The sequence below is a fragment of the Vulpes lagopus genome, chromosome 12, assembly GCF_018345385.1.
Source record: "Vulpes lagopus strain Blue_001 chromosome 12, ASM1834538v1, whole genome shotgun sequence".
Classification (NCBI taxonomy): Eukaryota; Metazoa; Chordata; class Mammalia; order Carnivora; family Canidae; genus Vulpes; species Vulpes lagopus.
The window spans coordinates 6510755-6538340 of record NC_054835.1 but is presented as its reverse complement, the minus strand read 5'-3'; the positions used below and the strand labels follow the sequence as shown (position 1 = coordinate 6538340).

The following is a 27586-nucleotide window of genomic DNA, read 5'->3' as shown; positions in this document are numbered from 1 at the left end:
ATCCACAGGGCCCAGCAGGACTCAGGGAGCTGAGGGAAGGCTCCCCCCACGACACCGAGACCTCCAAAAGCTACTTTCTGTTATAGATTTATTTGATATTTGAACAGAGTCTACAAGTTCAGACCCTCATGTAACGGATTGCTTCATGGTCATCAAAGGCTAGTGTGCATTATCTGAGGATTACATCCGCGGACATGACGCAGAAAACACAAATGGACAGACAAATGGACATAATCTTTAAGACAAGAGACGCTAAAACGTGCCTTAGTGTCCAAGTGATTGATCTAAGGTGGGGACCCTTCTAACGCGGGGGAACCCCAGTGAGTGATCTAAAGTGAGGTGGCTTCTAGCCACCAGGCGCCGAGAGGGCTATGTGTGTGCCAGGCGCCTGGGACAGAAACTGGAACCAAAATCTGGGGAGTCTGCCCTCCCAGCGGCGACCTCCCCACCCAAGACCCCGCCTCCAAGTGTCTCTTCTGAAGGACCATGTGGTAACAGGGCTGATGTCAGCAGCTGAGGCTAGTGGTGGCACTGGGCAAACTCATGACACATGAGATGGGAAAGCAGAGGCCGGGCGAGGTAGCTCCTCCTGGCTCTTTAACACTGTGACGAGGAATGGGGAGGATGGAGCACCGTTCATCTGGGGATTAGCCAACCCGAGTCTCCTCCTTTCTTGGCAGCTCCCGAACATTCCCTTTGGCCAACAGCCACAGAAATGAGTGCCTGCCAAGACACATGGAGGAAAAAGAAAACAAGACACCAAAAACAAAACAAATAATAATAATAAAAAAAAAAATCCGCCCTCGGAGAGGAGAGGAACAAACAGAACTCCTGGACCAAGGTCACACCAGACTCGGAAGACATCCTGCAACCTGCACCCCGGGGGGAAGGAAATACAGTTCAGTGTCTTGCTGCTCTGCTCAAGGAAAGCTGCCGTCCTGCCCTGAGACCTCAACTCAACTCACTGGCCTTTGCCGTCTTTTTTTTTTTTTTTTTAGTTTTTTTTTTTTTTAGTTTTTTTCTTTTTAATACCCAAACCATCAATTTTCAAAGCTTTAAAAAAAAAAAAAAAGTTGTCGTTTTTTTTTTGTTTTGTTTTGTTTTGTTTTTTTACTTAAAAAAAAAAAAATCTAAAACTGATGAGACAAGCCCCAGGCCTGGCCTTCCCACCTGGCGGTCTGCCGTCCCATGGGCCACACCACCAGAGCCCAGCCTGGCACCGCCGGGGCAACTGTCGCAGCTGGTTCTCCCTGGACCCCTCTGCTCGAGTCTGGGTGGTACTGCCGATGGCATCACCAAAAGAAAAGGGAAACTGCCCACCCTTCCTTAAACATTCCCGATCTGAGCTGAGCTTTCCTGGGAATGTATAAGTTATCTGGAAGGAGGGGATGGGAAGTGGAAGAAAATAAATACCAAGAGCTAAGTAGGCATCCCTGGGCCTCTGGCGTCAGCTCAGCCTCTTGGGCAGAGATGGCTTCCAGTGGGGAGGCCCTGATTGTCCAAATACTGCGCTCAAAGACACAGGTCTCTAATCTCCCCAACAGGCACCCGCCCTGGGGGTCATGAGTCTCAGAAGGACAAAAGGGGCCAGCCCCTCAGGTACTGTCCCGAGGCTGCAGCCCAGCTGACAGCCGGCCCCAGGCTCCTGTCTTGGCTGAGGCCCGGCTGGCCACCCCTGGGCATCTGGGTCCCTGGGCCTGAGGACTCCGCAGTGGGCCCATGCTCAGCTGTCCGCCAGCACTCAGGCCTGCTCCTTGTCGGCCCTCCACAGCCGTTCCTTCACCTCAGGTGGCAACGTATTGAACAGATCTTCCTCCACCACCAGGCCGCTGCGCTTGAGCAGCGGGCACTCGCCCAGCTCCACAGGCAGGCACTCCAGCCGGTTGCCCCGCAGCTCAATCTGGGTTAGGTTGGTCAGCTCACCCACCCTCGAGGGCAGGGACTGCAGCACGTTGTTGCCCAGGTGCAGGGCCCGCAGCTTCCGGCACTGGAAGAGTTCCGGGGGCAGCGCCTCAATCTGGAAGAGCAGGAGCAGAGGACCAAAGTGAGGCGGGGAGGCAGCTCAGCCCTGGGGCCTTGGCCACAGTGTCTCCCCCCACCCCTGGCCCCAGGCACTAGCATCTTCTCTGAGGCCCACTGCAGCTCCCTGGGCCCATACCGCAGCACCCTCTGGCCTAAAAGCCTGGCTGACTACCATCTGTATGTGAAGTCTCAGCTCCAAAGTCACTTCCTCCAGGAAGCCTTCTCTGACCTCTTGGGTAAACTATGGCACCCATGACCCCAGCAGCACTAATCTCCCCGTGGTGAGGCTGTTTGATCACCTGTCACTCCAGACCAGGCTCTGAGAAGGCAGGGCTGGAGCAGCATGGTTCCCTGTTGTCTCCCGACACCTGGTACCCTAAGAAGCCTATCACACTAGCTGGCTACTATCAACTCTGCCCCCTCCTCCACTGTCTCTCCAGGGCTCATTAGGAACCATGCTGTGGGGCCTGTCTGGTTTAAGAACAATTTATAAAAGAGAGTGGCATGCTGAGAAAATCACATGCCCCAGTTGCTGAGCACTGCAGGGATGTGCCAGTAGGGGGTGGGGACCCCAGCTCTGTCACTTCCATGTCCAGGGCCTTAGTCTCCTCATCTGTCAAGTCACACCCTAATCATAAGTGCAGGGAGCCCAGTATTGACCATTCCTCTCCTGATTTTGCAAAAGTTCAATGATGGGCAACACCCACATGCAACTTCCTACACAGCAGGCTTGCTCAGAGCACTAATGCTATTAACTTACTTACCCTATGGAACCACCTGCAAATACCCTATAAACACTTCTTCTGCTTTACAGATGGGGTAACTTTTCTCCAGAGGCTCTTAGGAAGCTAACTTGCCCAAAGTCTCACAGCTGGGAAGTGGTGAGCCAAGACTGAACCAGGCTGGGCAGCTCATGCTCTGCTATCTGTCTGCACTGTCAGTGGAGCAAGAAGCAAACAGTGGGGTCCCAGTGGGGACCTGCTGTGTCCCCGGGCACACAGGAAAAGCTCCATGAATGCCACCTTCTTCTCTGCCCTTCTGTGAGGAGTCAGCTAGAAACATGGGTTCTTACTGAACCTGTCGGCCAGAACCATCTCCTTCAGAAGTGCTGAGCAGGAGGGACCCATGTGACCCCACGTGAGGATGACGGAGAGCCCATTTAATAACCCCCCTGAGGTGGCTCTGTCACTGTCCCCACTGTCCTCTGGAGTCCTACAGAAGTGAAATGCAACATGTCCAAGATTGCACAGGAGAGGATGTAAGTAAGCCTTGCTTCCTCTGATTCAGAGCATGTGCTGCATTCCCATCCTGTCAAATACAGTGCTCACTGGCAGTGTAACCCTGGGCAAGTCCCCTTCCCTCCCTGAGCCTTGGTTTCCTCCTCTGTAGAATGAAAGGTAGGACTAGAAACACCTCTCGCCTTCGGCGGACCTTCTGAGGGCCTTCGGGCAGACCTGGACCTTAGATGCCTTGGTGTTTTATTTTTTTTATTTTTTATATATATTTTTTCTTTATTTATTTATGATAGTCACACAGAGGGAGAGAGGCAGAGACACAGGCAGAGGGATAAGCAGGCTCCATGCACTGGGAGCCCGACGTGGGATTCGATCCCGGGTCTCCAGGATCGCGCCCCGGGCCAAAGGCAGGTGCCAAACCACTGTGCCACCCAGGGATCCCCTACCTTGGTGTTTTAAAAAAGACTCCTGACCTGAGCCTCCAAAAACAGCCACTGTTGTACCCAGCAGTCAAGGGATGGAGCCAAGGTGGCTTCCAGGTGCAGGGCTGAAGGTCAGGGACACAAAGATTGAGAGGGCATGACGGGAAGTGGGCTCTGGCTGGACTGAGTGGCCTGAGCCTCCTGGAGAGCCCACTCCCTGCCACAGTGGACTCCTCTATCAACCCAGGCAGCAGTCAGGGCCGCATGAAAGGCCTGGCCCAGTGAGTGGCACAGCTGGGGTTCATGTGCAGAGCTCCCTCCCTAGAACGCCCCCATTTCCAGAGCACCCTCCACCCCAGTGTGAGCTCTCTCCAGGTCCTTTTTTTTTTTTTTCTCTCCAGGTCCTACAGAGAAAAGAGAAGGTGTTCCAGTGGCTTGGTGCCCCACCACAGCCACCCCTGTCCTTTGGACTCATCCTCTTCCCAAGGTGTCACTCAACTGCTGAAGGCTTGAGGTCCTTTCCCATCACCTCAATCCTGTTCCCTCCTACCTTCCAGGGACCTCAATGGCTCCCTCATCAGCACTGAAGTAGTCTCAAGTCCACCTAGTCTTTAAAAGAAGAGACAACCCTCCCAAAAGCCTCTGCAACTGCTCCACTGCCCTCCATTCCGCCTAACAAATCATATGGAAAAAGCACTGTCTCTCTTTCACTGTGATCCAGCTTCTGCCCCTGTCCACCCCTGAAACTATCTGGCCAGAGTGACCAACATTCCCTCCTAATCCACTGAACCTGAATCTGCTCTTTCGCCTAACTGTCCCACACACTCCTGCCCTGCCTTGCTCCCACTCCCACCCCAGAGGTGTGACCCAGACTCCTTTCTCCATCCATCTACTCCCTGGGGGTCTCAACAAGGACCCTTCTCCATCCAGGACCCCGAGTGGGGACAGGGAGGACAGCTTGAGCTTCAGGCTCACTCAACACAGTCCCTGGGATGTCCCAGGGGCCCTAGATGCCCAACAAGGAACATATGCTCTCCTCTCTGAAAACCAGTGACTCCTCCTGCATCCTGTTTCAATGACCCATTTTCCTAGGCAGCCAAGTGAGACCTCTCCTACTTGTCCCCATCGGATCCAGCCTCAACCCGCAGATTCTCCTGCCAAGGTCTCTCTCCCCAGGGCAGCCTCTCGTCCGGCCTCACCCCTCCCAGGGCTACATCCAGGTTTTCGGCCAGCTCTTGACCACTCTCTTCTCGCCCCTCAAACCTACCCCCTCACAATGCAGTAAGAGAATCACTCCTAATCCATCTACTGGATCAAAAAGAATTAGCTGAACATTTGCTGTGTGTCGGGCACTGAACAAAAGAGCTAACTAAGATCTACGGCACCAGAAAAGGGGAACAGAGAAGATCCAATGGAAGTGAGGGAGTGGGAATGGGAAGAACTGGACTCCCCTTATAGACCTGGCCTCAGGGTAAAGTCCAAAGTCCAGGGGCTGCTCAGCTCATCGCTCCTCCCCCACTGACAGAAAGAAAGCTCTCCCTTTCTAGACTCTCCCTTTCTTTTTTATCTGGCTAACTCCCCCTTGTCCATCCTCAGGGCCAGACAGGATGTCCCCTCCCTCCAGGAGGTCTGCCTGCCCTAAATTTGCATTGAGACCACTCCTGTGTGTGCCCAGGAGCCTTGAGAGGGGCAGCCAGTGGGCCCCGTTTATCCCTATGTCCCTAGCACCTTGCTCTGCCCTACGAGTGTTCAAAAAACATTTGCCAAATCAATGAGAGAATGAATAAATGGATCTGTAGGCAAATGAACGCATCTTCCATGTCCATTCGCCTGAGTTTAAATCTAGGAAAAGAGCAGCAAAGGGCCTGAGCCTGTCACACCTACCCCTCCCTGTCTACCTGCAGCCCAGGGTGGCTGGCAAAGGAGGAGGAGAAGGACTCCAGCTTAAAAGGATGAGCCCACAAGAAGCAGCCCAAATGAACTTTTTCTCTACAAAGGCCTCTGGCATTCCAGGGGCGGAGACAGGATGTGATTAAGCAGTGTGCAAAACAGGGCGTGCAGAGGGTCTCCTTCCTTGGACGGACAGACAGCGTGCCTGTCGCCAGCTCCTTTCCTGAGGGGTGACCTCAGCCAACAGACATGACCTAACAGGTCTCCTTAGGGTGAGGAGCTGGGGGCAGGGGATAGAACTGTGAGCCAGGCTGGATGCCTGCTCGGCCCTCTACCAGGAAGGAGAGTTCAGCAAGCCTCAGGTGCCCACACACAGCCCGCAGGCAGCCAGGACAGAGGAGGCATGTTACAAAGGGTCGTGAGATGCTTAAATTGGACCCAACTCCAGGGGCAATCTGGCCCCCGCCCTATGCTCTAGGGGAACCCTTAAAGAAGGGGTTAGGGTCTGTCTGGTGCTCCCCAAATGTGGCTTTTCCCCCAAAGAGTCCAATTTTCCTGATCAGTGGCCTATCCCAGGCCCTGGGGGCAGATGTTCCCACATGAAGCAATCTGGGATCTGACCTTCACCCTTATACACGAACAGTCATAATTTGGGGGAGGAAGATAGGATTTTCCACAAACTAATACATGGGGGAGTCTGGTTGGTTTGCAGCAAGAGAGGCTTAGGGAAGAGGGGCGGGGGGCCCAGACCCTCCCAGACCCTCCAACTTGAGTGACATTGAAGAAGGTGTGTCCTTTCCTAGGGCAGGGGCATTTCAGGGACTGCCTGCCTCTGAGTCTGAGGCTGCTGAAGAGAGCTCTAATCAGGAGCATTGTGCCCTGTGCAGCGTGGGCTGCTTTGTGCCACCGGCAGCAGTGGAGGCGCAGAGCTGGTGTCTGGGCTCCCACCACCATCTGCCTCACTGTGCCAGTCTCTACCTTAAAAGTAGGAAGCAAGAACAGGTCACCCTTCCTGCAGGTCCCCAGGAAGCATAGGCAGGGGGAGGAGGTCCTTCTAGTGGTTGTGGCTTTGTTTGCACTACAGGGGCCAGACCACAAAGCCACAGGAGCACCCTTCCCTCATCCCCACCCACCTGCCTCTGAGAAGCAGCCTATGGGTGGGGGGCTTCCCTGGCCAGGCAAGGGGCTGGCACATAGGGCTACCAACGATTTGCAAGGCGTCACCTCCCATACTGCTGGCCTGAAACGATTTGCACAATTTCCTCTCCAGAAAGGCAGGTGGTGACAAGCAGAGGGGGAAGGGTGTAAGCAGGGCCAAGAGCTACAGAGACCACCTGGCTTCACCTCCATGAGTACCAGCCACTCATGGTTTCTGTCCCCAGTAGACCCAGATCTGCCCTTCGGCTCCAGATGTGGTCTAGAACAAACTGTAGGCTAAGTCCTGCCTCCCACAAGCCAGCCCTTGGACCTCTTGCCCCTCCACATCCCTGTCTACAAGGAACCCACCCCAGGTTACCTCAGGAACAGACCTCACCTGACCACATCATCCCTCCCAGATGGATGCAACATCCTGTGGCAAAGACAGGCTCCCCGACCCAGAGACCCAAGACAGCAGGTCTGTGCAGTGCAGCAGTGAGGGGATCTGTATTCTCAAAAAGCTCCTCCCAGGTGGCTCTGGGAGTCACGTGAAGACCCCCAATCCAGGAGGATCAAATCATCCTGGCCACCCTGAGACACCGTGCCTCCTGAGCAAACTTCCCCACCACTCCTCACCATGGGCCTCACTCAGCCAGTCCACCGACAGAGCCAGCCGCGGCCTCGGCCACTCACCCGGTTGGCCGTGACAGCCAGGTTCTGGAGGTTCTGCAAGAGGCCGATGTCGGCAGGGAGGAAGGTCAAATTGTTGTGGCTGAGGTCCAGGTAGCGCAGCTTGCGGCAGTAGAAGAGCTGGGTGGGGATCTTCTCGATCTTGTTGCGGTTTAGGTAGAGGCGCTCAAGGTTGGTGAGATTGCCAATCTGGATGGGGATGTAGGCGATGTGGTTGTACCACAGCTTAAGGCAGGTGAGGCGGTGCAGGTGCTGGAAGCTGATGATCTCCTCGATGGTCTTGAGGTTGTTGTCCTTGAGGTCGATCTCCTGCAGGTTATGGAGGCTAAAGATGGAGTGTGGGATCCGCTCCAGGTCGCAGCGGATCAGCTCCAGCTCTGTCAGGTTCACCATCTTCTTGAGGCTATTGAGGACTATGAGCTTGGTGCCCTCATTGTTGATGGACAGTTTCTGCAGGTGCACGCCCACGTCGGTGACCACTTGTGGCAGCTTACTCAGATTGCTCTTGAGCCGCAGCACCTTGAGGCGCTTGAGCTCACGCAGCCCGTCAATGACGATGTAGCGGTTGTTGTCAGCACTCAGGTTGCCCGTCAAGTGAAGCTCCTCTAGTGTCTTCAGGCTGTAGATCCACAGTGGGATCTCCTTGATGTCCGTGAACTTGATGTGCAGGGCCCGCAGGTTCTCGCGCAGGAAGGCCAGGGCAGGTGCCTCAATCTTGGCTGCCGTGTGGTATAGCCACAGCTCCTTGAGGCCTGTGAGCTGCGCGATGCTGGGCGGAATGGTCACGTCTGGGATCAGCTCCAGCTTCAGCACCTCTAGCTCCACCAGATCAAACACGGTGTCAGGGATGCCGCTGAGCATGAACAGGTGCAGCTCCAATTTGTCCTGTGCGTTCTTTGTGAGCCGCTGGCGCAGCTTGTCCAGTGTCCACTCATTATTGAGGTTCAGCTGTCGCAGCTTGTTCTCACTCACTTCCGAGAGGAAGACAGCAAAGCGCTTTGAGTAGAGTGGGTCGTACTGGTCGATGAGGTGGAGCATAAAGGCAAAGTCATTCTTGACGTCGGGAATGTCACTATAACTGCTCTCCTCACGGATCGACTCAAATGAGTACTTCTTGAGAGACCGTCGCAACATCCACCACAGTGTGTACATGCAGATGAGCCCGTAGAAGATGACCAAGCTAATGTAGAAGGATGCCAGGATCTTGAAGAGCGTGGCCAGGGGGTGGGCACAGCGGTAGGTGCGATAGCCCGTCAGGCTCTCGATGTCGACTGTACAGTCGACATCAAACTTGATGTTGTGCACGTAGTAGACAGTGTAGCAGATGATGAGCATGAACTTAATCACCTTGATGATAGTCTGCCGCATATAGAGGCGGTACACGATGTCCCCCTCCTCCACGTGGGTCCGGAACTTCTTGACCTTCTCAAACAGCGCCTTGGCCTGCTCCCCCTCTTTCTTGTCCAGCACACCTGTCTCTGAGCGGTCCACAATGCCCTGCTCGATCCGTGACTTGGTCCGCTGCAGCATGGGCACAGTGGCCTCCACGTCTTCACTGACCGTCGACGACTTCTTGTCCATGGAGCCATTCATCTTGCTGAAGGCCGGCTTGGGGTCGCTCTCTTCCACCACCGTCTCTGACAGGGCCCGCGTAGTCCATGGTGAGTCAAAGCACTTGAGCAGGATAGACACAAAGTGCTCTAGCTTCGAGCTGGTGCGTGGAAACTTGAACCAGAAGTTGCTACAGGCCAGGAAGATGAGCGTGTGCAGGAGCACCAGATAGGGGAAGTACTTGGCAAACCAGTGCAGGCGGTTCTCGTAGCACACAGCATCCACGTAGTTGTATTGGTGCCGGTCGAGATCGTACTTGATGCCTGTGGGGCCTGTGCCAGGGGGCGGTGGGACCGTGGAGTTTGGGTAGGTGGGCTCTGGGCCTGGGGCTCCCCAGCCTCGGAATGAGTCATTGCAGGAATCCTTGGTGACCCACTTACAAGGCAGGCAGATCATCTTGTCCTGCGTGACCTGCAGCGTGCCCCCAAAGACTGCGATCATCAGCATTACGATGGAGATATAGTCCGTGAACACGTCCCACCATGGCTTCAGGATCCGGTACGCTGGCTGCGTGTCTGCAAAGTATCGGAGCTCTGTCACTGGAATCATGGTTCAACCTGCAAAGGACCCACAGGACGGGATTACTGCAGTGTGGCCTGGCTGTCTGGGACCCAGGCGACAATCAGCCCATCGCCCAAAATCCCACCTCAAGTCTAGCTGGGAGTCACAGTGTGACCACTCACAGGGTGGCCGACCAATCAGCTTCTCCCCAGAAACCATGTGGCCACCAGGCAGCGGGGAAACCACCATGAGGGAAGGCAGGCAGCCTCCCCACCTAACAGACAAAGACAAAGCACTAAAGTCAGGACCCACGACAACAGATTGCTAATGTGGGCTCCCCCTGCATTCCAGCAGGGGCATACGGGAATTCCTGTCCAGACTCCATCCTATTTATGATCGGGCTGACCAGAGGGGCTTGTGGAAAACTCTTCAGTTCACTTGGAACCAGATGCCGTGACGTTGCCCCAGTGAACAGAAGAGGTTCCCTCAAAGTATGGGAACTCCAGATATAGAAGAGGAAACTTGATGTGAACTCACTTTTGTAAAACAAACAGGGACATTTAAAAAATTCTACAAGGGTACATGTAATTATGTCCATACAGGATCCTGAGGGGAGACACACACACACACACACGCGCGCGCACACACACACACACACACACACACACACACGAGGGGGTGGGGCCAGCAGAGAAAGGACAAGAAAACAAGACCGGTTTCCACCTCATGCTAGATGACATCACATTTATTATTATTTATTGTCTCTGGCTGGGTGCATCTACGTGTATAAGGAACTAAGCTCAGGAAAGTAAAGTCACCTGTCCAATAACACCCTACTCAGGGCAGTGCCTGTCCCTCCACTTCCCTACTTGGGTCTTCATTGCTGTCCAGGCTCACTGTCCACCTGACTATGCCAAGAGTACCAAGAGACTACGCCCCAGAGTCCAGCTTTCCTGTCCCCTGGGGTTCCCAGAACTCAGGTCACCACGGGGCCAGCAGACGCCACTATCCACCCTGGGCCACCAGCTCCGGCCCAGAGATCGCCCTCCTGGTGAGGCTAGGACTCACAGGCCAGGGTGAGTGGCCACCCCACAGGAAGGCCTGGGCCTCTAATGACCGGCTGGCTTCTCATACCACCCACACTCCGGGAAGGGGGCACTCCAGGGAAGGGCCCGGTGAATCATGCAACCAGCCTCCAGCTGAAAGAAACTTGTCTCTCCCTCCCTGGTTCCCCAAATCCACATCTAGGCAGGCACCCAAAGACTGGGGACAGGAAGGGAGGAGGGCCCAAGACGAAGGGCCTGAGGGCGTGCAGCAGCCTGCCCCTGGAGTGTCCTGAAAGAGACTGCCACGGCAGGACGCCAGACGCTGGGGGCGGTGCAGTTTATGAGCAGGCAGGATGTGGCTGCAGCCTCCTAGTTTTGGAGGGAGAGTGGGTGTGCCAACCTAGAGGGGACACCTGGTCTCCTGGTGAGGAGTGGCCTCTGGGCCCCTGCTGTCTGGGGCTTTGCCCATGTTGTCTCTTGACTTCCAAGGTGGGAACTGTTCACAGCTCCGTTTACAGGTGAGGGAACAGGAGGCTAAGAGAAGGAAACAATCCCGTCCATTCCATTCTGGTATGTCTGGTCCTTATCCTCCCCTGACCCCAAATACCTGGTCTCAAGAGCATCCTGAACTCGCCACCATCCAGGCCTTGGCTCAGCCCTCCAGGGACAATCAAAGTGACCAAAGTATTCCTTGCCTCTGGGGCCTCTTGGTACAGTGTGAGCCTGTGGGCCGCAGAGGGCAAGGCAGAGGAGTGCCCAAATCATCGGCCCTACAACAGGGCAAGGGGCAGCTGTGGCTACAGCTTGAAACAGGTGCCACCTTCCTGCTGAGAAGGGCTTCATAGAGGTTTGGGGCGGGGGGGTAGAGCTGAGAGTCCAGTGCAGGACCAGCCTCTTGGAGGTGTACTGCCTGGAAGGTGAGGGACACCCTCTAGCTGCACGCCGTGTTTCTGCCTCACCTCTGCCACTGACTCACTGTGGAACTCTGAACGAGTCACCACCCCTCGTTGACTGGGTTTTGGGAGAAAGCTGGAAAGAAGGTGCAGGTACCAAACCTGAGGCCTTAGTCCTGGGGATGCCAGGGAAGGGGCACCTGCCCCATGACCCAGCCCCCGAGAAGAAACAGCTAGGTGGCTGGGCCAGCCCCCGCTCAAGTAGCTCTTGCTGAGGACTGAGGACTGGGGGTTGGGGGGAGAAGCAGTGGCACTGAGCTGGCCTCTGCCAGCCCTGACCTCACTGCGGGGCCATAGGCGAGGTCCTCACTGGCTCTCGGCCTCAGGTTCTGCACAGACCCCACAGGGTTGCTGGGAAGCATCCATGGTATTTCAGGCTTTTACAGTGCGTAGCACACAGCGGGGCAGGCAGGCAGTTTGGCACCTCCTTGTCATGCTCCTCTGGGCAAAAGTCTTTGGAACACAGGAGGTGCTCAATAAAAATCAATGGGTCTCAAGAGAGGGCCTGAGAAGGGGACAGGGCTGGCATGGGGCCCAGGGGAGGGCAGGGCCCGGGTGTGGCAGGGAGGGAAGGCAACAGTGAGTTTCAGGTGGATGTGGGCAGGGCTGCACATCCTCATAGGGAGGAAGCCGAGGCAGAAGCTCCCAGCCCTCTCTGCTTGGCCCAACCCAGAGGGCCCTGGGGAAAGGAAACAGACCCCCCAGGTAGGGATCTCCAGTGCAGGGACACGCCCCAGGAGCCAGTGGTGACTCAAGAGCACTAAACACCCGTGGGGGTGGGGTGCGGGCGCAGCTCCCAGTCCCAGACTGGAGACTCAGGGCCAAGTCCAGGATGTACACATTGTTCTAGCACATCCCCCCCCACTTTTTTTTAAAGTAAGCTCTACACCCAACGTGGTGAATTCACAATCTCAAGATCAAGAGTCACATTCTACCGAGTAAGCCACCCAGGCGCCCCACTTCTTTCTGTCTCTATAAAGTTGACTAGTCTAGGTACTTCATAAAATTGGAATCGTAACAATATTTGTCTTTTTGTGTCTGGCTTATTTTGTTTAATATAATGCCCTCAAAGTTGGTCCACATTTTAGAATGGATGTCAGAATTCCCTTCCTTTTTAAGGCTGAAATAGTCCCCATAACCATTTTACAGATGGGGAAATTGAGGCTCTGAAAGAGATGCCATTTGCCCAGCTTCACACTACCTGTAAGTGACAGAGGCCACCTTCACAGCCAGATCCATGGTGGAGCCCAGATAGGCAGTGCCTCCGGGTAGCCACTCGGGTGAAGCAGATCCCACTTGGCAGCAGCCCTGGGACCTACTGGATATATACGGTCAGGAGAGCATCACTGGGAAATGGGTAAGATTCAAGGAAGTGGGGATCTTGTTCCCCAGTTACAGAAAATACCCCTTTCAGGACGTTTCCTGCAGGCAGTATGTTCATCCCCGCCCTGTGCTGAGCCCTCCCTAACCGGTATAGCCTCCTAGCAGAGGTATGCAACAGCTTCTCTCCCACGGCCTGGTTCCCTGTCCCAAAGGGAGCAAAGACTCTGATGGATGTGACCACATTTTATAAAAGGTAGTCAAGGTACCAAGGGGTATGTGATCCCAGGCCTGTGCCCACCCTGTACGTGTCTCCCTTCCCAATGACTGCAGCCCACCCTGAGGTCAGCCAGCAAGGCTTGGCTCTAGAACCACTGATGCCACCAGACACTCCCTTGTCCTGGCCACCCTTGCGTGTAGCCAGCAGGGAGGGAACAGCAAGTTCAGAAGCCTGGACTGCTTTCTGTCATGACACATTGGTTTCCCCGTCTATAGACTAGGGGGTGAGAACAGGTACCCTGCCAAGCTCTCAGGATTATCAGAAATCACAGAAATGAGCCTTCCCAAACTGTCTGTGTATGGCCCCTTGGTCAATTGGAGAGTAAGCCTCAAGCTCCATGATATAAGCTTAGCGCTGGAGGGACAGGCAGGCCAGTCTGGGCTCTGCCCTGGGTAGTGTAGTCACCCTGGGCAGGCATCTTCATGTCTCTGAGCCTTAGTACTGCTCCATCTGTGGAAGGGGGCTTAAACAGACATGGGCCTGGCCCTCCAGAGCAATCCTGACTTCAACAGTCAGGGGTAATTGAAAAGTACACAGGACAGGAGCACAAAGGAAGGAAATGGAAGAAGGAAAACCCACTTGTCTGGCTCAGGGCTCAGGACTCAAAGATACCTAGTAGAGACACAGGTAGGCAAGGCCTGGCCCACAGTAGGTGGGCAGTAAACACTTCCTGCCACTAAAACACAACATGGCCTTTTCAATGAAACCAAGTAGCTGTAATGCCACTGTGAAAAAAAAGTGAGATTCAGAAAAATAAATAAATAGAAATTCATTCTGATAAACCCTTAACCAATAGTCCCTGCACCATGGGAAGGGACTCCCTCTTAAGAGTGGAAATAAGAAACAGAATGAATGGAAACTGATTTTTTTTTTTTTTTAACCAGCATGTAATATCTTTGTGATTGAAAAAAATGTAGAGTTCCAAAGAAACAGAGCCGAAAGAAAGAAACAGAGAGTAAGATAGATCAGCCCTTGAGTATGGGGATCAGGTGTTCTTTTGAAGCTCTGAGAGGACAGTTTGGGGAGGGCAATGGTCAGATCAGGTTCCGTCTCTGCCCCAAGAGGTGGGGAATTTGGAGAGAATCCTGAATAGAGGATAAAGATGAATGAGTTTAACTCAGGAGGTTGAGAAAAGACAAAAAGGCAATGTGCCTTGCTGTCCTCTGAGCTCTGGTCTGGCTACTTGTTCTTCCAGAACAGAGCTAGACACTGTACCTTCCTAGAAATCAGGAATTAACATCCATCAGTGAGGTGGGAGACCCCTGGCTATACCCAAGAAAAGCTCAGGAGGCAGTGGGCAAGGGGCCATCGAGGAGCCAGGGTAGTGGGGAAACTGAGAGTCCCACAGGACAAGGGCACTCCAGATTCACGTGGGTCCCTTGTACAGAGCCCATGATACGGAGATGGAAAGAAGATCTGCTGAATCGGATGGGAACTCAGGAAGAAGGCAGCTGGAGGGAGGATAGCAATTGTCTGGGAATGATTCTAGGACAAGAATCAGTTACAGGAATGTTCATCACAGTGTTATTTATGCCCTAGGAAAATTGGAAACAACCCAGATGCCCATTATTGGTGACTGGTTAAATACTTATTAAATGATCAGATGATAGACTATGAAATGAAAACACGTTACAGCAAGACACCCACTGACTTGATAAGAGGAAAACTGTCTGAAGCATGTTACCTGCAAAAGTAGGTAACAGGGGTGCCTGCGTGGCTTAGTCAGTTGAACAACTGACTCTTGATTTCAGTTCAGATCATGACCTCAGGGTCGTGAGATCAAGCCCCAAGTCAGCACGGAGTCTGCCTGAAATTCTCTCCCTCTGCCCCTGCCCCTGCTCACGCTCTCTCTCTCACAAATAAATAAAATCTTAAAAGAAAAAAAAAAAAAGAATAGCTAAAATAATTTGGAAGAACAAGGTGAGAGGAGACTTACTACAAAGCTACAAGAAGTCAGCCAATATGATGTTGATGTAGGCATAGCTGGATAGAGGAGCAAGCCTAGAGATAGACCCTGAAGTACCTGGAAAGAGACAGGACAGTGTTGGCTTTCCAGGTTAGAGGAAAGGAACGGTCATCAACAAATTGAGCTGGCTCTCAGTTACTCATGTGAAAAAAACATAGCCTTGTCTAGTTCCTTATACAAAAATAAACTCCAATGAACTGAAGACCTAAGCCAAAACCTGAAAATGTCTAAAGAAAGAGCTAAGAGATCAACTTAGGACAGGAAAGGATTTCCTATCACAAAGAGTACAAATCCTTACAGGAGACGACTGATATTCTGATCACATTAAGTTAAAATATATGTTTCCTCAAAGAACATAATAATAAGCAAGTAAAAAGAATCCACAGGCCTGTTAGAGATATTTGCAATGTGCATAGCTACCAAAGGATTATTATCCAGGACAAATACAGAACTTCTAAAACACAAGAAAGAGACTATCTAATAGAAAAAAAAGGCAAAATACGTGAATGGGGGGGGGGGGCGCCTGGGTGTCTCAGGTGGTTGAGCATCTGACTCTTGATTTTGGCTCAGGTGATTATCTCAGGGTCGTGAGATCAAGCCCCAAGTGAGGCCCACTCAGCAGGGAATCTGCTTGAGATTTTCTCCCTCTCTCTCTTTCCTTTTGCTCATCCCCCCGCCCCCTGGCTTGAGATTCTTTCTCTCAAAATTAAATAAATCAATCTAAAAGATAAAAAATAAAAAACATGAATAGACAACTCACAAGGAAAAATGCAAGTGGAAATTAATGTATGAAATTAATTCCTAATCTCATAACTAATCAGGGAATGCAATCAGATGCCATTTCACTCACCTGTGACTGGCAAAAATGCTGAATTCCTAGATGAGGTTAGGATGCACACATCCTACAATCCAGCAACTTCTCTCCTAGCTATAGATCTGAGAGAGTCGTTTTACACACACACATTAAGCTGTGAACAAAAATGCTCATTGAAGAGTTAGCCTAACAGCCCCAAATCAGCAGCAACCCATCCATCAACAGGAGAAAAGATAAATCATTATTGTCATACAATGGAATGCTAAAGCAATGAGTTAATGATCTATATCTACATGTACCAATATGAACAGACCTCAAAAAAAAACAAGCTACAGAATAACACGTTATACATTATGTAAGGGTTTCTATAATATATATATATCCAAGTGTAATAAAGTTATAAAAAACCTGGATGGCTGGAGAGCCCCAAAATCAAGACACTAATTACATCCAGAAAGGGAAGAGAAAGGGATTGGGAAAGAGGCTTGTGTCTTCCTAGAAATCAGGAATTAACATCCATCAGTGTCTGAAATATTTTGATAGAGAATATATCTGAAGCAACTGTTATAAAACCTTACGGTCTGACAAAGCTGAATCCTGAATACAAAGATATTTGTTCTGGTTTTATACTTTTCTGTGTGCTTAAACTATTTCATACAAATTTACCAAAATAGTCATCCGTTTCTACCTGTCCTGGTGGGTCGTCTCTGTGGTCCTCACACCTGCCAGGCTCAGCTGGAGGCTACCACTGCCAGAGTAGCAAATTCAGCCTGTTCTTCCAACTGGCCTGCTCCTGACCGGTGCAGTGGCACCTGTGGTCTCTGAGGATCCTGCAGACAGCAGTACCAGCCCTGCCTGGTGCTGCCCTGCCCCCAGGGCACTGCCAAAGTAGGTAGGTACCCATCATGGTACACACAGGTAGGGAGAAGGGGGGCCAGGTTCCCGTGGCAAGACAGGAGTATCCCTGCCCCTGGGGTGGGGGTATCAGAGAAGCAACCTGGAGAGCCCCTACTTTCCCCCAGTGGCAGGCAGATCTCAGGGAGTGCAAACTGCAAGAGTTCTGAAGCTGCAAAGACACAGGTTCAAAGCCAGCTCTTGCGTGAAGTCATTCCACGAGCCCAGGCAAAGTATTAGCCTGAGCCTCTGCTTTTACCACTTTAAAATAAGAATAGTGCTCCCTACTTTATATATCTGTATACAGGGACCCAAAGGTATCCAAGAGATGAAGAAGAAGAGGGAGGAGGAGGAGGAGGAGCTGTCTAGTAGGGAAATATATGCTCCATGAAAGAAGCCAGTCACAAAAGGACAAATGCTGCAGGGAATCCATTCATATGAGGCAAACAGTCAAATTCATAAACACAGAAAGTAGAATGGTGGGGGAGGGGAGGGTGCAGAGCTAGTGCTTAGCTGGTGTTTAACAGGTACAGAGTTTCAGTTTTGCAAGATGAAAACAAATCTGGAGATCAGGGGTGATGGTGGTGGTTGCACATCGATGCAATGCCACTGAAGCACACACTTACACATGGTAAGAGGTAATTTTCAAGATGTGTATTTTACTGCAATTTAACAAGATTAGGGATTCCTCTTTTTAAAAAAAATGTATAGTAACTTATTACTGTATGCATAGAAAAATCGGGAAAGCTATACATAGACCTATATGCAGTTAAGTCTGAGGGTGGATAAGATTGTAGAGGATTGTCTATACTACATACTCTTCTATTATTTAAATTTGGTAGTTTTGTGAGTAGGAAAAATACCTGGGGAGAAAACTAAAAGAGCTTCCTCACTGTGTGGTTTCTGAGGATTGTAAAAGTTTATGAGAAGTACATGCCATCTTCTGCTAAACAGTTGGCCCACCCTGGTGACAGCTACTCCACAGGGCACTGCCCTCCTTGTAGGGGAAGCTCAGACCTTGGGGATGCATGACTTCTCCTGAGCCTCAGTCTCACCAACTGCAAAATGGGAATATTGCCATACTTACCTCAGAGGCTTACTGTGACTTTTTTTTTTTTAAGGTTTTATTTATTTATTCATGAGAGACAGAGAGACAGAGAGAGAGAGAGAGAGAGAGAGGTAGAGACACAGGCAGAGGGAGAGGCAGGCTCCATGCAGGGAGCCTGACGTAGGATTTGATCCCGGGACTCCAGAATCACACCCTGGGCTGAAGGCAGGCGCTAAACCGCTGAGCCACCCAAGGATTTCCCCCTTACTGTGACTACTTAAGTGACATAAGGTGTGTAATCCAGAGGAAGGTGCACTATACTTACTACAACCCACTGCCATCCCAGAAAACCCTCCTAGAGCTCAGTGGGGGAAGACACCCAGGTGAGGACAGAGCCACACAGGGACAGGTATCTCCATGCACAGACCGGACCACCCTTGGCCCTCCAGGGCCTGACCGGTCTCACAGATCACACTCAAGCCTTGGACTTCTGGATCCCCTGCCAGGCTCAGGACCCCAGGAAAGGACAGAGGCAGAGAGGTGGTGATATGCTCTCAAAATCACCCCTTAGGTATCCATCGACATTGTTTATTTCTCCTTGATGCTTCTTACAGATGGGGAGGGGAGTCTAAAGAAATGACATGCTGCCCACTCCGTCTCTGAGGGGTACCACCCAAGCATGCTCCAGCCCTCACATCGGCCTGCAGAGCTTTGGCTTTCACACCCGAGCCACCATGGCAGGCAGGCTGGGCTTCAGCAGGCAGGCTGGGCTTCGGGTAAACAGGGAATAGAGAGCCTTTTGTTAAAGCCCTAACAGAGATGCTGGGCAAGCTTCCCAGGCAAGAGGGGAGGCAGGAGGCTGGCGCCCCTCCTTGTACCACACTTAGGAAGGCTGTCTGTCCCTCCACTGCTCTCCCAGGGTGGGGGGAAGGGCGACTCCCAAGAAGCCTGAGGAAGACCGTGGGTCAGTGGCCCTGTGCCAGAAGGGCTCTGGGCCTGCGAATCTGTTCCTCAGTCAGCACCCCTGGGCCTCCTCTGGTCCCAGGGCTGGGAGTGGGAGGAAAGGTCTCACCTCATCATCTGGTGTACAGAGCTCCCACCCACTCAAGAACAGGGCATCGCCCTCTAGGCCCCCACACGCACTTGGGATGAGTCAGCAGCGGGCTGGGGGCATTGCCTGGCACTCACCCCACAGAGAAAGGCACACCCGCACTTCCTGGGAAAGGAAGAGGGGACACGGTCAGGGCAGAATGAGGAAGGGACAAGTTTCACTTCCAAACTCCTCTCACATTTGGGCTGGGCTTCCCAAACAGGTCCATCCTCATGTAATCTCGCAAGGCTGAAGGCTGTGGCCCGCGTTAGAGGGTGAAGGGTGACAAGTGAGGGACACCTATCCGGGGCTCCCAAGACACACACACATGGAGCAGCAGGCCAGACTGGAGGCCCAAGCTGCCCACTGGCCCCACTAGGCTGGCCTTGGAGCTCCCAGCTACTGACATGGACGACATGCCAACCCTACATCCAGCACTTCCTATGCCTCAGCTCCCCATCCCCATGGACACCAGTAAGGCGGCTCCCTACTTCACCAGTGGGTGACCTTGGGAAAGTCACTTTAGGTCCCAAGGCTTCTGGCTTCCTCTTCTGTAAAATGGTTCATGAGTCGTAGTGAGGACTGAATGATGTGGTCCATTGAAAGCTTTTGGCCCAGTGCCCGCCGCCACATACTAAGACTGCAATGTTAGCTGCTGTCACTGTTATAGTAGGTTTCATCAGTCCCTTTATGGGAGAGAGCTTAAGTGACCTGCCTATGGCCACAGAATGTGGAGATGGAGGGCAGATCACCACAAGGCTGATTTTCCATTGTGCCAATCTGCCTCACAGGCAAGCAGGTCTCCTGAGCCTACCTGAGCACCCAGAACCCTGGAAATGCTTCCTAGGACAAGACCAACCCCCTTCTTCTGAGGGGCACATGGAGTCAAGGCCTCCCTGGGGAACCGTAACAGAACATACTCAGATGCCTCTGGTATCCTGGGCATAGCTTTAAGGAAACTCAAGAAGGGAGCCCCGCTCTGTCGGGTCTCAGCCCAGAAGCCAGGTGCCATATGTAGGCCTACGGGGACAGAGGGGCCTTGACCTGTCGGGAGCACTGGCACTGCCTGTCTGGACAGGTTACAGGATGGGGGCAGGAGCAGCCACAGGAGGTCACAGACACATCTGCTGAGACCCCTGGCGGACCGGGGCCGAGGCCAAGGTGAGCTGCCTGAGGCCCGGCTCTGGGGCTGGAGGGGGGCTGCCTCCAGAGATCGAGATGCAGGCTGCCAGGTAAGAGGCCAGATCCCTGTGTGCCCAGCCCCCAGTCAGCACAGCTGTCAACACCCGACTCTGTCAGAGGGCACGGGGCTGGCAGTGGCACCTCCGAGGGCATCCAGGTGGCATGTGAGAGCCGTGGAATTTTACAGCTACTTTTACTCCAGGGGAACATCACTTTGGGCAAAGGCTATCCTACAGCAGTCCATTTAATTTTGAGGTTTTAGGCTCTCGAGAGATGGTTAAACATAGAACTTGCTACGAGATGCAGGAGCAACGCAATGGGAAAGATAGCAAGGAAGTTTGTGGCTGGGAGTAAAAGCTGTTCTAGAAACCTCAGTCCCACACACCCTTGGGGGGGTGGTGCTAACCCCACCCCTACCCCACCACACATCACTAGGACCCCTGGTCCTGAGGGGAGCTCGGCCCTGCCTCTACACCAAGGACATCAGAGGGACTCCCTGGCTAGACATGGGGAGCGGGGCTGCGAGCGTCGCTCTGTTCAGTGTCTCCTGGCACGGTCTGCAGACCACCAGCCCCATGACAGCCTGGGAGCATCCTCAAAATCCTGTCCCCTGGCTCTATTCCCAGCTGTGACTCAGCAGGTGTGTGGTGGTGGGTTCTGGGGAACAGCACCATGAGCCAGTCCCTGGGCAGCTCTGAAATACCTCTGAAACTGAGAACCCAGAGAAAAAGAAAAACGGAAGATGGGGTAGCCAAACACATTCCGGTTTAAGGCCTGGCTTCACCACCTGAGGCAAAAGCCCTCGTCCCTCCGAGCCTTGGCCTTGAGCCTGTAAAACGGTGGAACCACCTCACAGAGGAGAGCTGCCATTGTGTACATGGTGACCCGGCACACCATCCGGTGCTCGGACTGTGACCACTGAGGACGACTGTGGGACAAGGCCCTGCTGCTAGGAGAAGGGAGGAGGTGGAGAGGCCAATTCCTGGGGCCAGAAGCATCTGGAGCGAGAAGAGAAAGAGACTGTAGGAAAAAATAGGAGGAAGAAACACAGGTGAGGAAGATGGTCAGGCCAGTGAGCCCGAGAAGACCACCAAGTAAGGGACACCGCATTCCCAGCTCGACCCTGCCAGACCACAAAACCAGGCTGCCAGGCCTAAAATCCCTCCTGCCCCAACAGAGCATTTTTTTTTTTTAAGATTTTATTTATTCATGAGAGACACAGAGAGAAAGAGAGGCAGAGACACAGGCAGAGAGAGAAGCAGGCTCCATGCAGGGAGCCCGATGCAGGACTCGATCCCAGGTCTCCAGTATCAGGCCCTGGGCTGAAGGCAATGCTAAACCGCTGAGCCACCCAGGCTGCCCCCAACAGAGCATCTTTGAACCCAGGTCACAGGGAAGACTTCTCCTCACCTGCCCACCCTTGGGGTTAAAACCTAAAAGGAGGGGGGCCTGGCTGGCTCTGTCAGTTAAGTGTCTGCCTTTGGCTCAGGTCATAATCTTGGTGTCCTGGGATAGAGCCCTGTGGGGAGTCTGCTTCTTCCCTCTCCCTCTTCCCCTGCTTCTTCTCAAGCTCTTGCTCATACTCAGTCTCTCTCAAATGAATAAAATTAAAAATACCAAAAAAAAAAAAACAAACCCACAAAACTTGAAAGGAGAGGGGCACCCAGCTGGCTCAGTCTGTGGAGCATGTGACTCCTGATTTTGAGATTGTGAGTTCGAGCCCCACATTGGGTGTAGAGATGACTTAAAAATAAAATCATAAAAAAAAAAAAGTCCAAAACCTGAAAGGAGCATTCCAAAGGGACCAAGACATCCCCCAGGAATCGCCAGGGTAAATGAGTCAGGGCCACACACAGGCAACATGGCAACTCATGCGTGTCCCTCCCAACCCCCAACCTGGCCCCTGCGCTAGGCAGTCAGCAAAGGCTGAAACCTCTCAGGCCAGCCCATGCCATTCCCTCCAAGCTGTCCCTGGTACGGAAGAGGAATTCTGATCTCAGATAAGTAGGACCCTGCTGCTTCCTGCTCATCCCCGGCCAGAGAGACCTCAGCTCAGGCCGTGCCTCCGCTCTCCTCTCCCGGATGTTGAGTTCCTCAAAACCAATAGGAAACTCCAGCAGGGCAGGGCTAGGGTTGGCTGACCTTGTCCCAATAAACAGGAGAGTCAACAAAAATCACACACCAGGCATTTCCTACCCTCCCTGTGCTGCTGTAAATGCCCTCACAGACAGCTCCAAACCCCGGGATGGTGAGGAGGGGAGCACCAGGGTTACGCTGATGGGACTCATACACAAAGCACATACCCTGTTGCCAGGAAAGAGGTCCTGTGGGAGCCAGGAAATGAAACAAAACAGGAGCAAACTGTGAACCAGCAGCTCTCACAAGACATGACAGGGGAAAAATAAGCAAACAGTAATAATACAGTGGAATAATACACTCCTCCTCATTCATATCTCTGGAGATGGGGATCATGGGAGACTTTCACATTCCATGATATCAGTTATAAAAACATATGACAAACATACAACTATGTTGGTAATTACAAAAAATTAAAAAAAAAAAAAAAGATAACTATTTCTTTTAAAATCTAGGCTGGGGAGGGCCAGGTCTTCTTTAACCAAAGGCTGAGGAGGTGACAGGTGGATATAGGGAGGCCTTGGGCACAGAAAAAAGGACCTTGGCCTGGGATTCCAGGATCTGAGTCTAGTCCCACATCCCTCCTTCCTTCCTGAACTCTTGGGCAAGCTGCTTCCTCTCTCTGAACCTGTTTCCACATCTGTAAACGAAGGACAAAGGCCAGTGCCTGAGCCTCCTCAAGTGGTGAGAGGAAGCCATTGATAAGGGTGTTCTTTTTTTTTTTTAAAGATTTTATTTATTTATTCATAGAGACAGAGAGAGAGAGAGGCAGAGACACAGGCAGAGGAAGAAGCAGGCATCATACAGAGAGCCCGACATGGGACTCGATGCAAGGTCTCCAGGATCACACCCTGGGCTGCAGGTGGTGCTAAACCTCTGCGCCATGGGGGCTGCCCAAGGGTGTTCTTATAAATTCTAAAGTAGTCCATCCAATACCACTAAGGTTATGGAACACATCCTAGGACACACTCTGTGAAGTGGCTTCCCTTAATCAACATATTTAATCTTCAAAATACCCTAAAGGGAAGTAGGGTACTAAAATTATTACCTTTTTACAGCTAAGGAAACTGAGGCTCAGAGAGGTACGGTGACTGGCCCACAGTTCCTCACTGAACAGAAGACGGCTAGGAGTCAAATCCGGGTCTGACTAAGAAGTCTAGGTCCTATCTAGTGCACTTGCCTGCTTTGGGAACCAGTTTCCAAAATGTAGGCCAAGGAACCCCGGTTCCCAAAGGTGTCCACATGACCAAGTAAGTATGGGGACACACGTCCTGCTGGTTCCCTCTCCAAGACTCATCATGCTCACTTCAATGCTAAGAAGTCATGCAGCAAGGACAAGTTGTTTCCCAGAGTTATCTAGCTACTGTGACCACAGAAACTAGTGTTCTAGGGAACACACCTTGGGAAATGTGGTCACAAGACAGTCTGGCTAACAACCCGGACTGACAAGATCTGTGCTGAAAGAGAAAAAATAGAGGTTCACAATAAAATTTAACATTGGCGGGATCCCTGGGTGGCGCAGCGGTTTGGCGCCTGCCTTTGGCCCAGGGCGCGATCCTGGAGACCCGGGATCGAGTCCCACGTCGGGCTCCCGGTGCATGGAGCCTGCTTCTTCCTCTGCCTGTGTCTCTGCCTCTCTCTCTCTCTCTCTGTGACTATCATAAATAAATAATAAAAAAAAATTAAAAAAAAAAAAAAAAAAAACATTGGCATGTAAAGCCCAGCGGCCACAGACTCCTCAGCTGGCCACTGAGTCAGGAGAAGGAAGAAGTGTTCTGTCTCCTGCCACCTCTGCCCTAGATGCCCTGGACCTACAGTAAGAAAAGCAAAGGATTGCAGAGATGGAGATCCTGCCCTTTGCCCCCTATGCTGGGGAAGGCACCTGACTGGAGGCTGGCCTGGAGGGAGAGGGGCCCAGTCCTTACCCCGTGGACGGCTCTGCTATCTGCGTGTTGCCTGTCGGTGCTGAGGCTGGCCGACGTCTGTCTGGGCAGGGTCTTGGCATTCCTCTCGCTCCATGGAACCTGCCTCCCTATGAGGAAGCAAGAGCTACTGTCAGCAGGGATGTGTGACTGTCAGAATTACCTGCTGTGCTGCCAACATTTTCTGAGTGCTTGCTTGGTGCCAGGCCTTAGGCTGGGCTCTCAGGGTGACAAGAAAGAACCAGACAGGCTATTGGGAGATGCCAAGTCTACAATTACCACTGGCTGCTGGGAGCCCAGAGCTCTGCTGGGGGTACCCGGAAACTAAGGGAATATGGACAAAGCATTAGACCCAGACCAGTGGGGTCAGAGAAGGCTCCCTGGGAATGATGTTGCCTGAGTTGACTCCTGGGGAAGGTCAGAAGCTGGAGAAAGAGCATTCCAGGCAGAAGGAACAGTACAAGTTTGCCTGGGAGAGAACATGATGTCTAGACGATGCTGAGTGGCTCAGTCTGGCTAGATCTCTGACCAGAGGTGGGAGGTGGCAGGACAGGAGCTATAGTGGCACGAGCCAGGTCCAGGCAAAGACACAGCCTCAGCCCAGACACACGAGTTTACCTCAAATACAAAATCGAACCAGCATCTGGTAGTCGGGGAGCATTTAGTGAGCATCTACTACATCTCAGGCACTCTGCTGAGAACCAGTCACAAGGCTGAAAGGACAAGTCAGCAGGGCGGGGAAAGAAGTGAGAGAAGACTACAGTAAGGCTGGGGGGGTGGGGAATATCTAATCCACTAGGAGTCAGGACTGTGGCTCAGCCATCAGGAAGGCCAAAGGATAAGCAGGAGTTAAGAGGAAGGAGGGAGTGCAGGGCAGACCAAGAGACCTGAATGTCTCTAGGAGGGACCGTGGAGCCTTTTAACCACGTATGCTGGGGAGCATTTAACACACTTACTCAGTGCTAGGCACTGTGCTGAGAGGAAAGAACAAGACAGTCTCCAGCCTGGAGGAGAGATAGGTCAATAACCCAGCAAACCCACACAGGGTGACAGCACCTAGCAATAAAGCACCTAGAGCTATAAAGGCACAGGCATCTCTAAGACAGACTTTACCCCTACCCTGCACTCCTCAAGGACAGGGTCCCCACTAAGGCTGGGCAGCCCAGCCACTTGCCCATGGCACAGCCTGAACCAGAACTCAGGCCTCAGGACTCCCTGTCACTGATTCTACTAGTCCTCCCTCTTTCAGGAAATACACACTCACCACCCCCAACAGAGCTAATGCCTCCTTCCTCTCTAATATTGCTATTATTATGCTGGCCGCTGTATCCACGTTGTCCTGCCTGCATCTCCTCCCAGACTGCAGCTCAAAGGAGGCCAGGGACTGTTCTCCAGCATCATTCCTGGTCCAGGCCAGGAACATCCTAAAGAATGGCTAAATGGATGATTGGGCGAATGAATGTTTGAATGATCAAGGGATGGAGAGATGGTGTGCTGGGCTCTAGGGCTCCATATCCAGCTCACTGACTCTTCATAAGGTCTTAGGCCATTAACCTGTGCCTCAGTGTCCCCATGTGAAAACCTGGAATCACCTTCACTCTCAGGAGAGGGAGTCAGAAACCAGGCTCATATCTTCCCTCCAGCTCCTACAAGTGAGGTCTAGGCCAAGCCAGGCAGCAACCCAAGGCCCAGCCACTTCCCCAAGTTCTGACCCAATGGGGCAATCCTCAGGAGCCCACCTTGTCCAGAAAGGCCACTCAAAGTTTGTAGAGGAAACTGGTTCCTAGTGGGTGTGCCCAAGGCATGGAGTACAAAAGCATATCACTGAGTTGGGGCTGGGGCGTCACAAAGATTTCTTGAGCCCCTGCTCTGTATCCTGGAAGGCAGAGGGGCATTAGACCAGACTCCAAAGCACCTCTAAGACTGGGAAGACAGGAAGGCAGAGGCCGGTCATTCATGCCCCAGCATCTCTCCAGTCTGCCAGCACATCATCTGTCCTTGCCTCCCCCTGTAAGCCAGAGGAAGACCTGACCTTCATGAAAGCAATGCCAGTGTGGCTGAGACCATGGGCACTGCCCAGTCCCTCTGAACAAACTCCCACTCTCACATCCCCTCCACAGGAAATATCACCAACAGCAAACCTCCTCCCCTTCCTCCTCCTGCCTCCAGTCAGCCTGCTGGTCTGCCTGCCCAGAGGAGTTAAAGAAACTCCTAATGGAAAAAGTAGGTGAGGCCCAGGGGAGCTTTTCAGCTCCACCAAATCCCTCCTCCAGGATTTAGGCCCAAATTCCCTTTCCCTCACCAAGCTCTCTCCCTCCTCATCCTCACACCTCATCCTCAAAAGGCTTCCTGGGACAGAGCTGGGGAAGAAGCATCAGGGGAGTGTGGTCAGCCCCACCCTTCCAGGCAAGTGCTGATCAGAAGGGTGTAGGACACCCCCCAACCATCTCTCCTCCTTCCCAAAAAAGGCAGTCGGTAGTTGCATCAGCTAAACACCAGCCCAATCTTGGTTCACTTCAGCCCAGACCGAGGGAGAGGAAGAAGCAGTCAACAAAAGCAGCAGAATCATCATGAACCCAAACCACCTTGGCTATGCTCCTTCAGCCTGGGAGCCAACTTTGCGGGATCTCCAGCTCGGACCCCATCAAATCTGGCTCTCCGGCCCATATGGATGCACAGCACACGGGCAGGGCCTGGGGCCTCAGACCCCGAGCCGATCTTCCTGGGAACCCCTGTCCAAACCGGCCCCAAGATCTTAGCCAGGGATCCTGACCCCAAATCAGGGCCCTGTTCCAGCGGACCAAGAAGAGGGAGGGGTCCAAGGGAAGAGGAGGGGGCCAGGAGCCCAGGAGAAGAGAACAGGGGAAACCTCTGAAAATGAAAGGGAAAAAAAAAAAAAAAGCTGCCAAGGAGAGCCCAGAGGTGGAACCTCTAGGAAGTGGGGAGTGTGCGTATAGGAGTTAGGATCTGGGGGAACTCAGGGGATAACAGGGGGGCCAGGGGGAGCCCAGGCGGAAACTCCCAGTGTGTAGAGCGCAGGGAGGCACTGGGGTGCCTGGGAGGGGGCTCGCGCGCCGCGGCACCGCGGAGAGGGTGGGGCCCGGGAGACCTGGAGTACGGGGGAGCCTGGATGTAGGCCAAACTGGACTGCCGCGGGAGGCCCCCCGGGAGCCAGCCGCTGCTAGGAGAGCCCGAGCTGCCCGGGGCGCCCGGGGCCGAGCAGCTGGCCGGGGGCGTGTAAGAATGGGTTTCGAGAAGTGACAGCTCGTGCCCCTTTCCTCGCCCCACCCACTCACCTGGTCCCGCCGGGTCCGGCCGCCCAGCAGGCAGCCCCGCGCCCCCGCCGCTCCGTCTCGCCGCCGGCCGCTGCGCCCCTCCGGCGCCTCCTTTTGTTTGTCCCTCACTGCACCACTCATCCTCCTCCGCC

The 27586-nt window shown here is 52.9% G+C and overlaps 1 protein-coding gene across 2 annotated transcripts; it reads right to left on the bottom strand.

The window, feature by feature from the left end:
• Positions 1–71: 71 nt before the first annotated feature.
• Positions 72–27586, bottom strand: LRRC8A (leucine rich repeat containing 8 VRAC subunit A). Of its 2 annotated transcripts, XM_041725785.1 has the most exons (4): positions 27456–27586; positions 24163–24269; positions 7400–9564; positions 72–2017 (listed from the first exon to the last, which is right to left on the bottom strand). In XM_041725785.1, the coding sequence occupies exons 3-4, from the start codon at positions 9554–9556 to the stop codon at positions 1742–1744; spliced, it is 2433 nt and encodes an 810-aa protein (XP_041581719.1). In that variant the 5' UTR covers positions 9557–9564; positions 24163–24269; positions 27456–27586; the 3' UTR covers positions 72–1741. The 2 variants fall into 2 exon arrangements, with proteins under 2 accessions (XP_041581719.1, XP_041581720.1); XM_041725786.1 differs by lacking the exon at positions 24163–24269 and having other exon boundaries at positions 27456–27529.

Bases quoted from the DNA above. Each gene is read 5' to 3' on its own strand.
- LRRC8A (XM_041725785.1), bottom strand. From the start codon at position 9,556: ATGATTCCAGTGACAGAGCTCCGATACTTTGCAGACACGCAGCCAGCG. The intron at 2,018-7,399 runs GTGAGTGGCCGA...CTGCTCTTCCAG, and splicing joins TGGCTGTCACGGCCAACCGG to ATTGAGGCGCTGCCCCCGGA.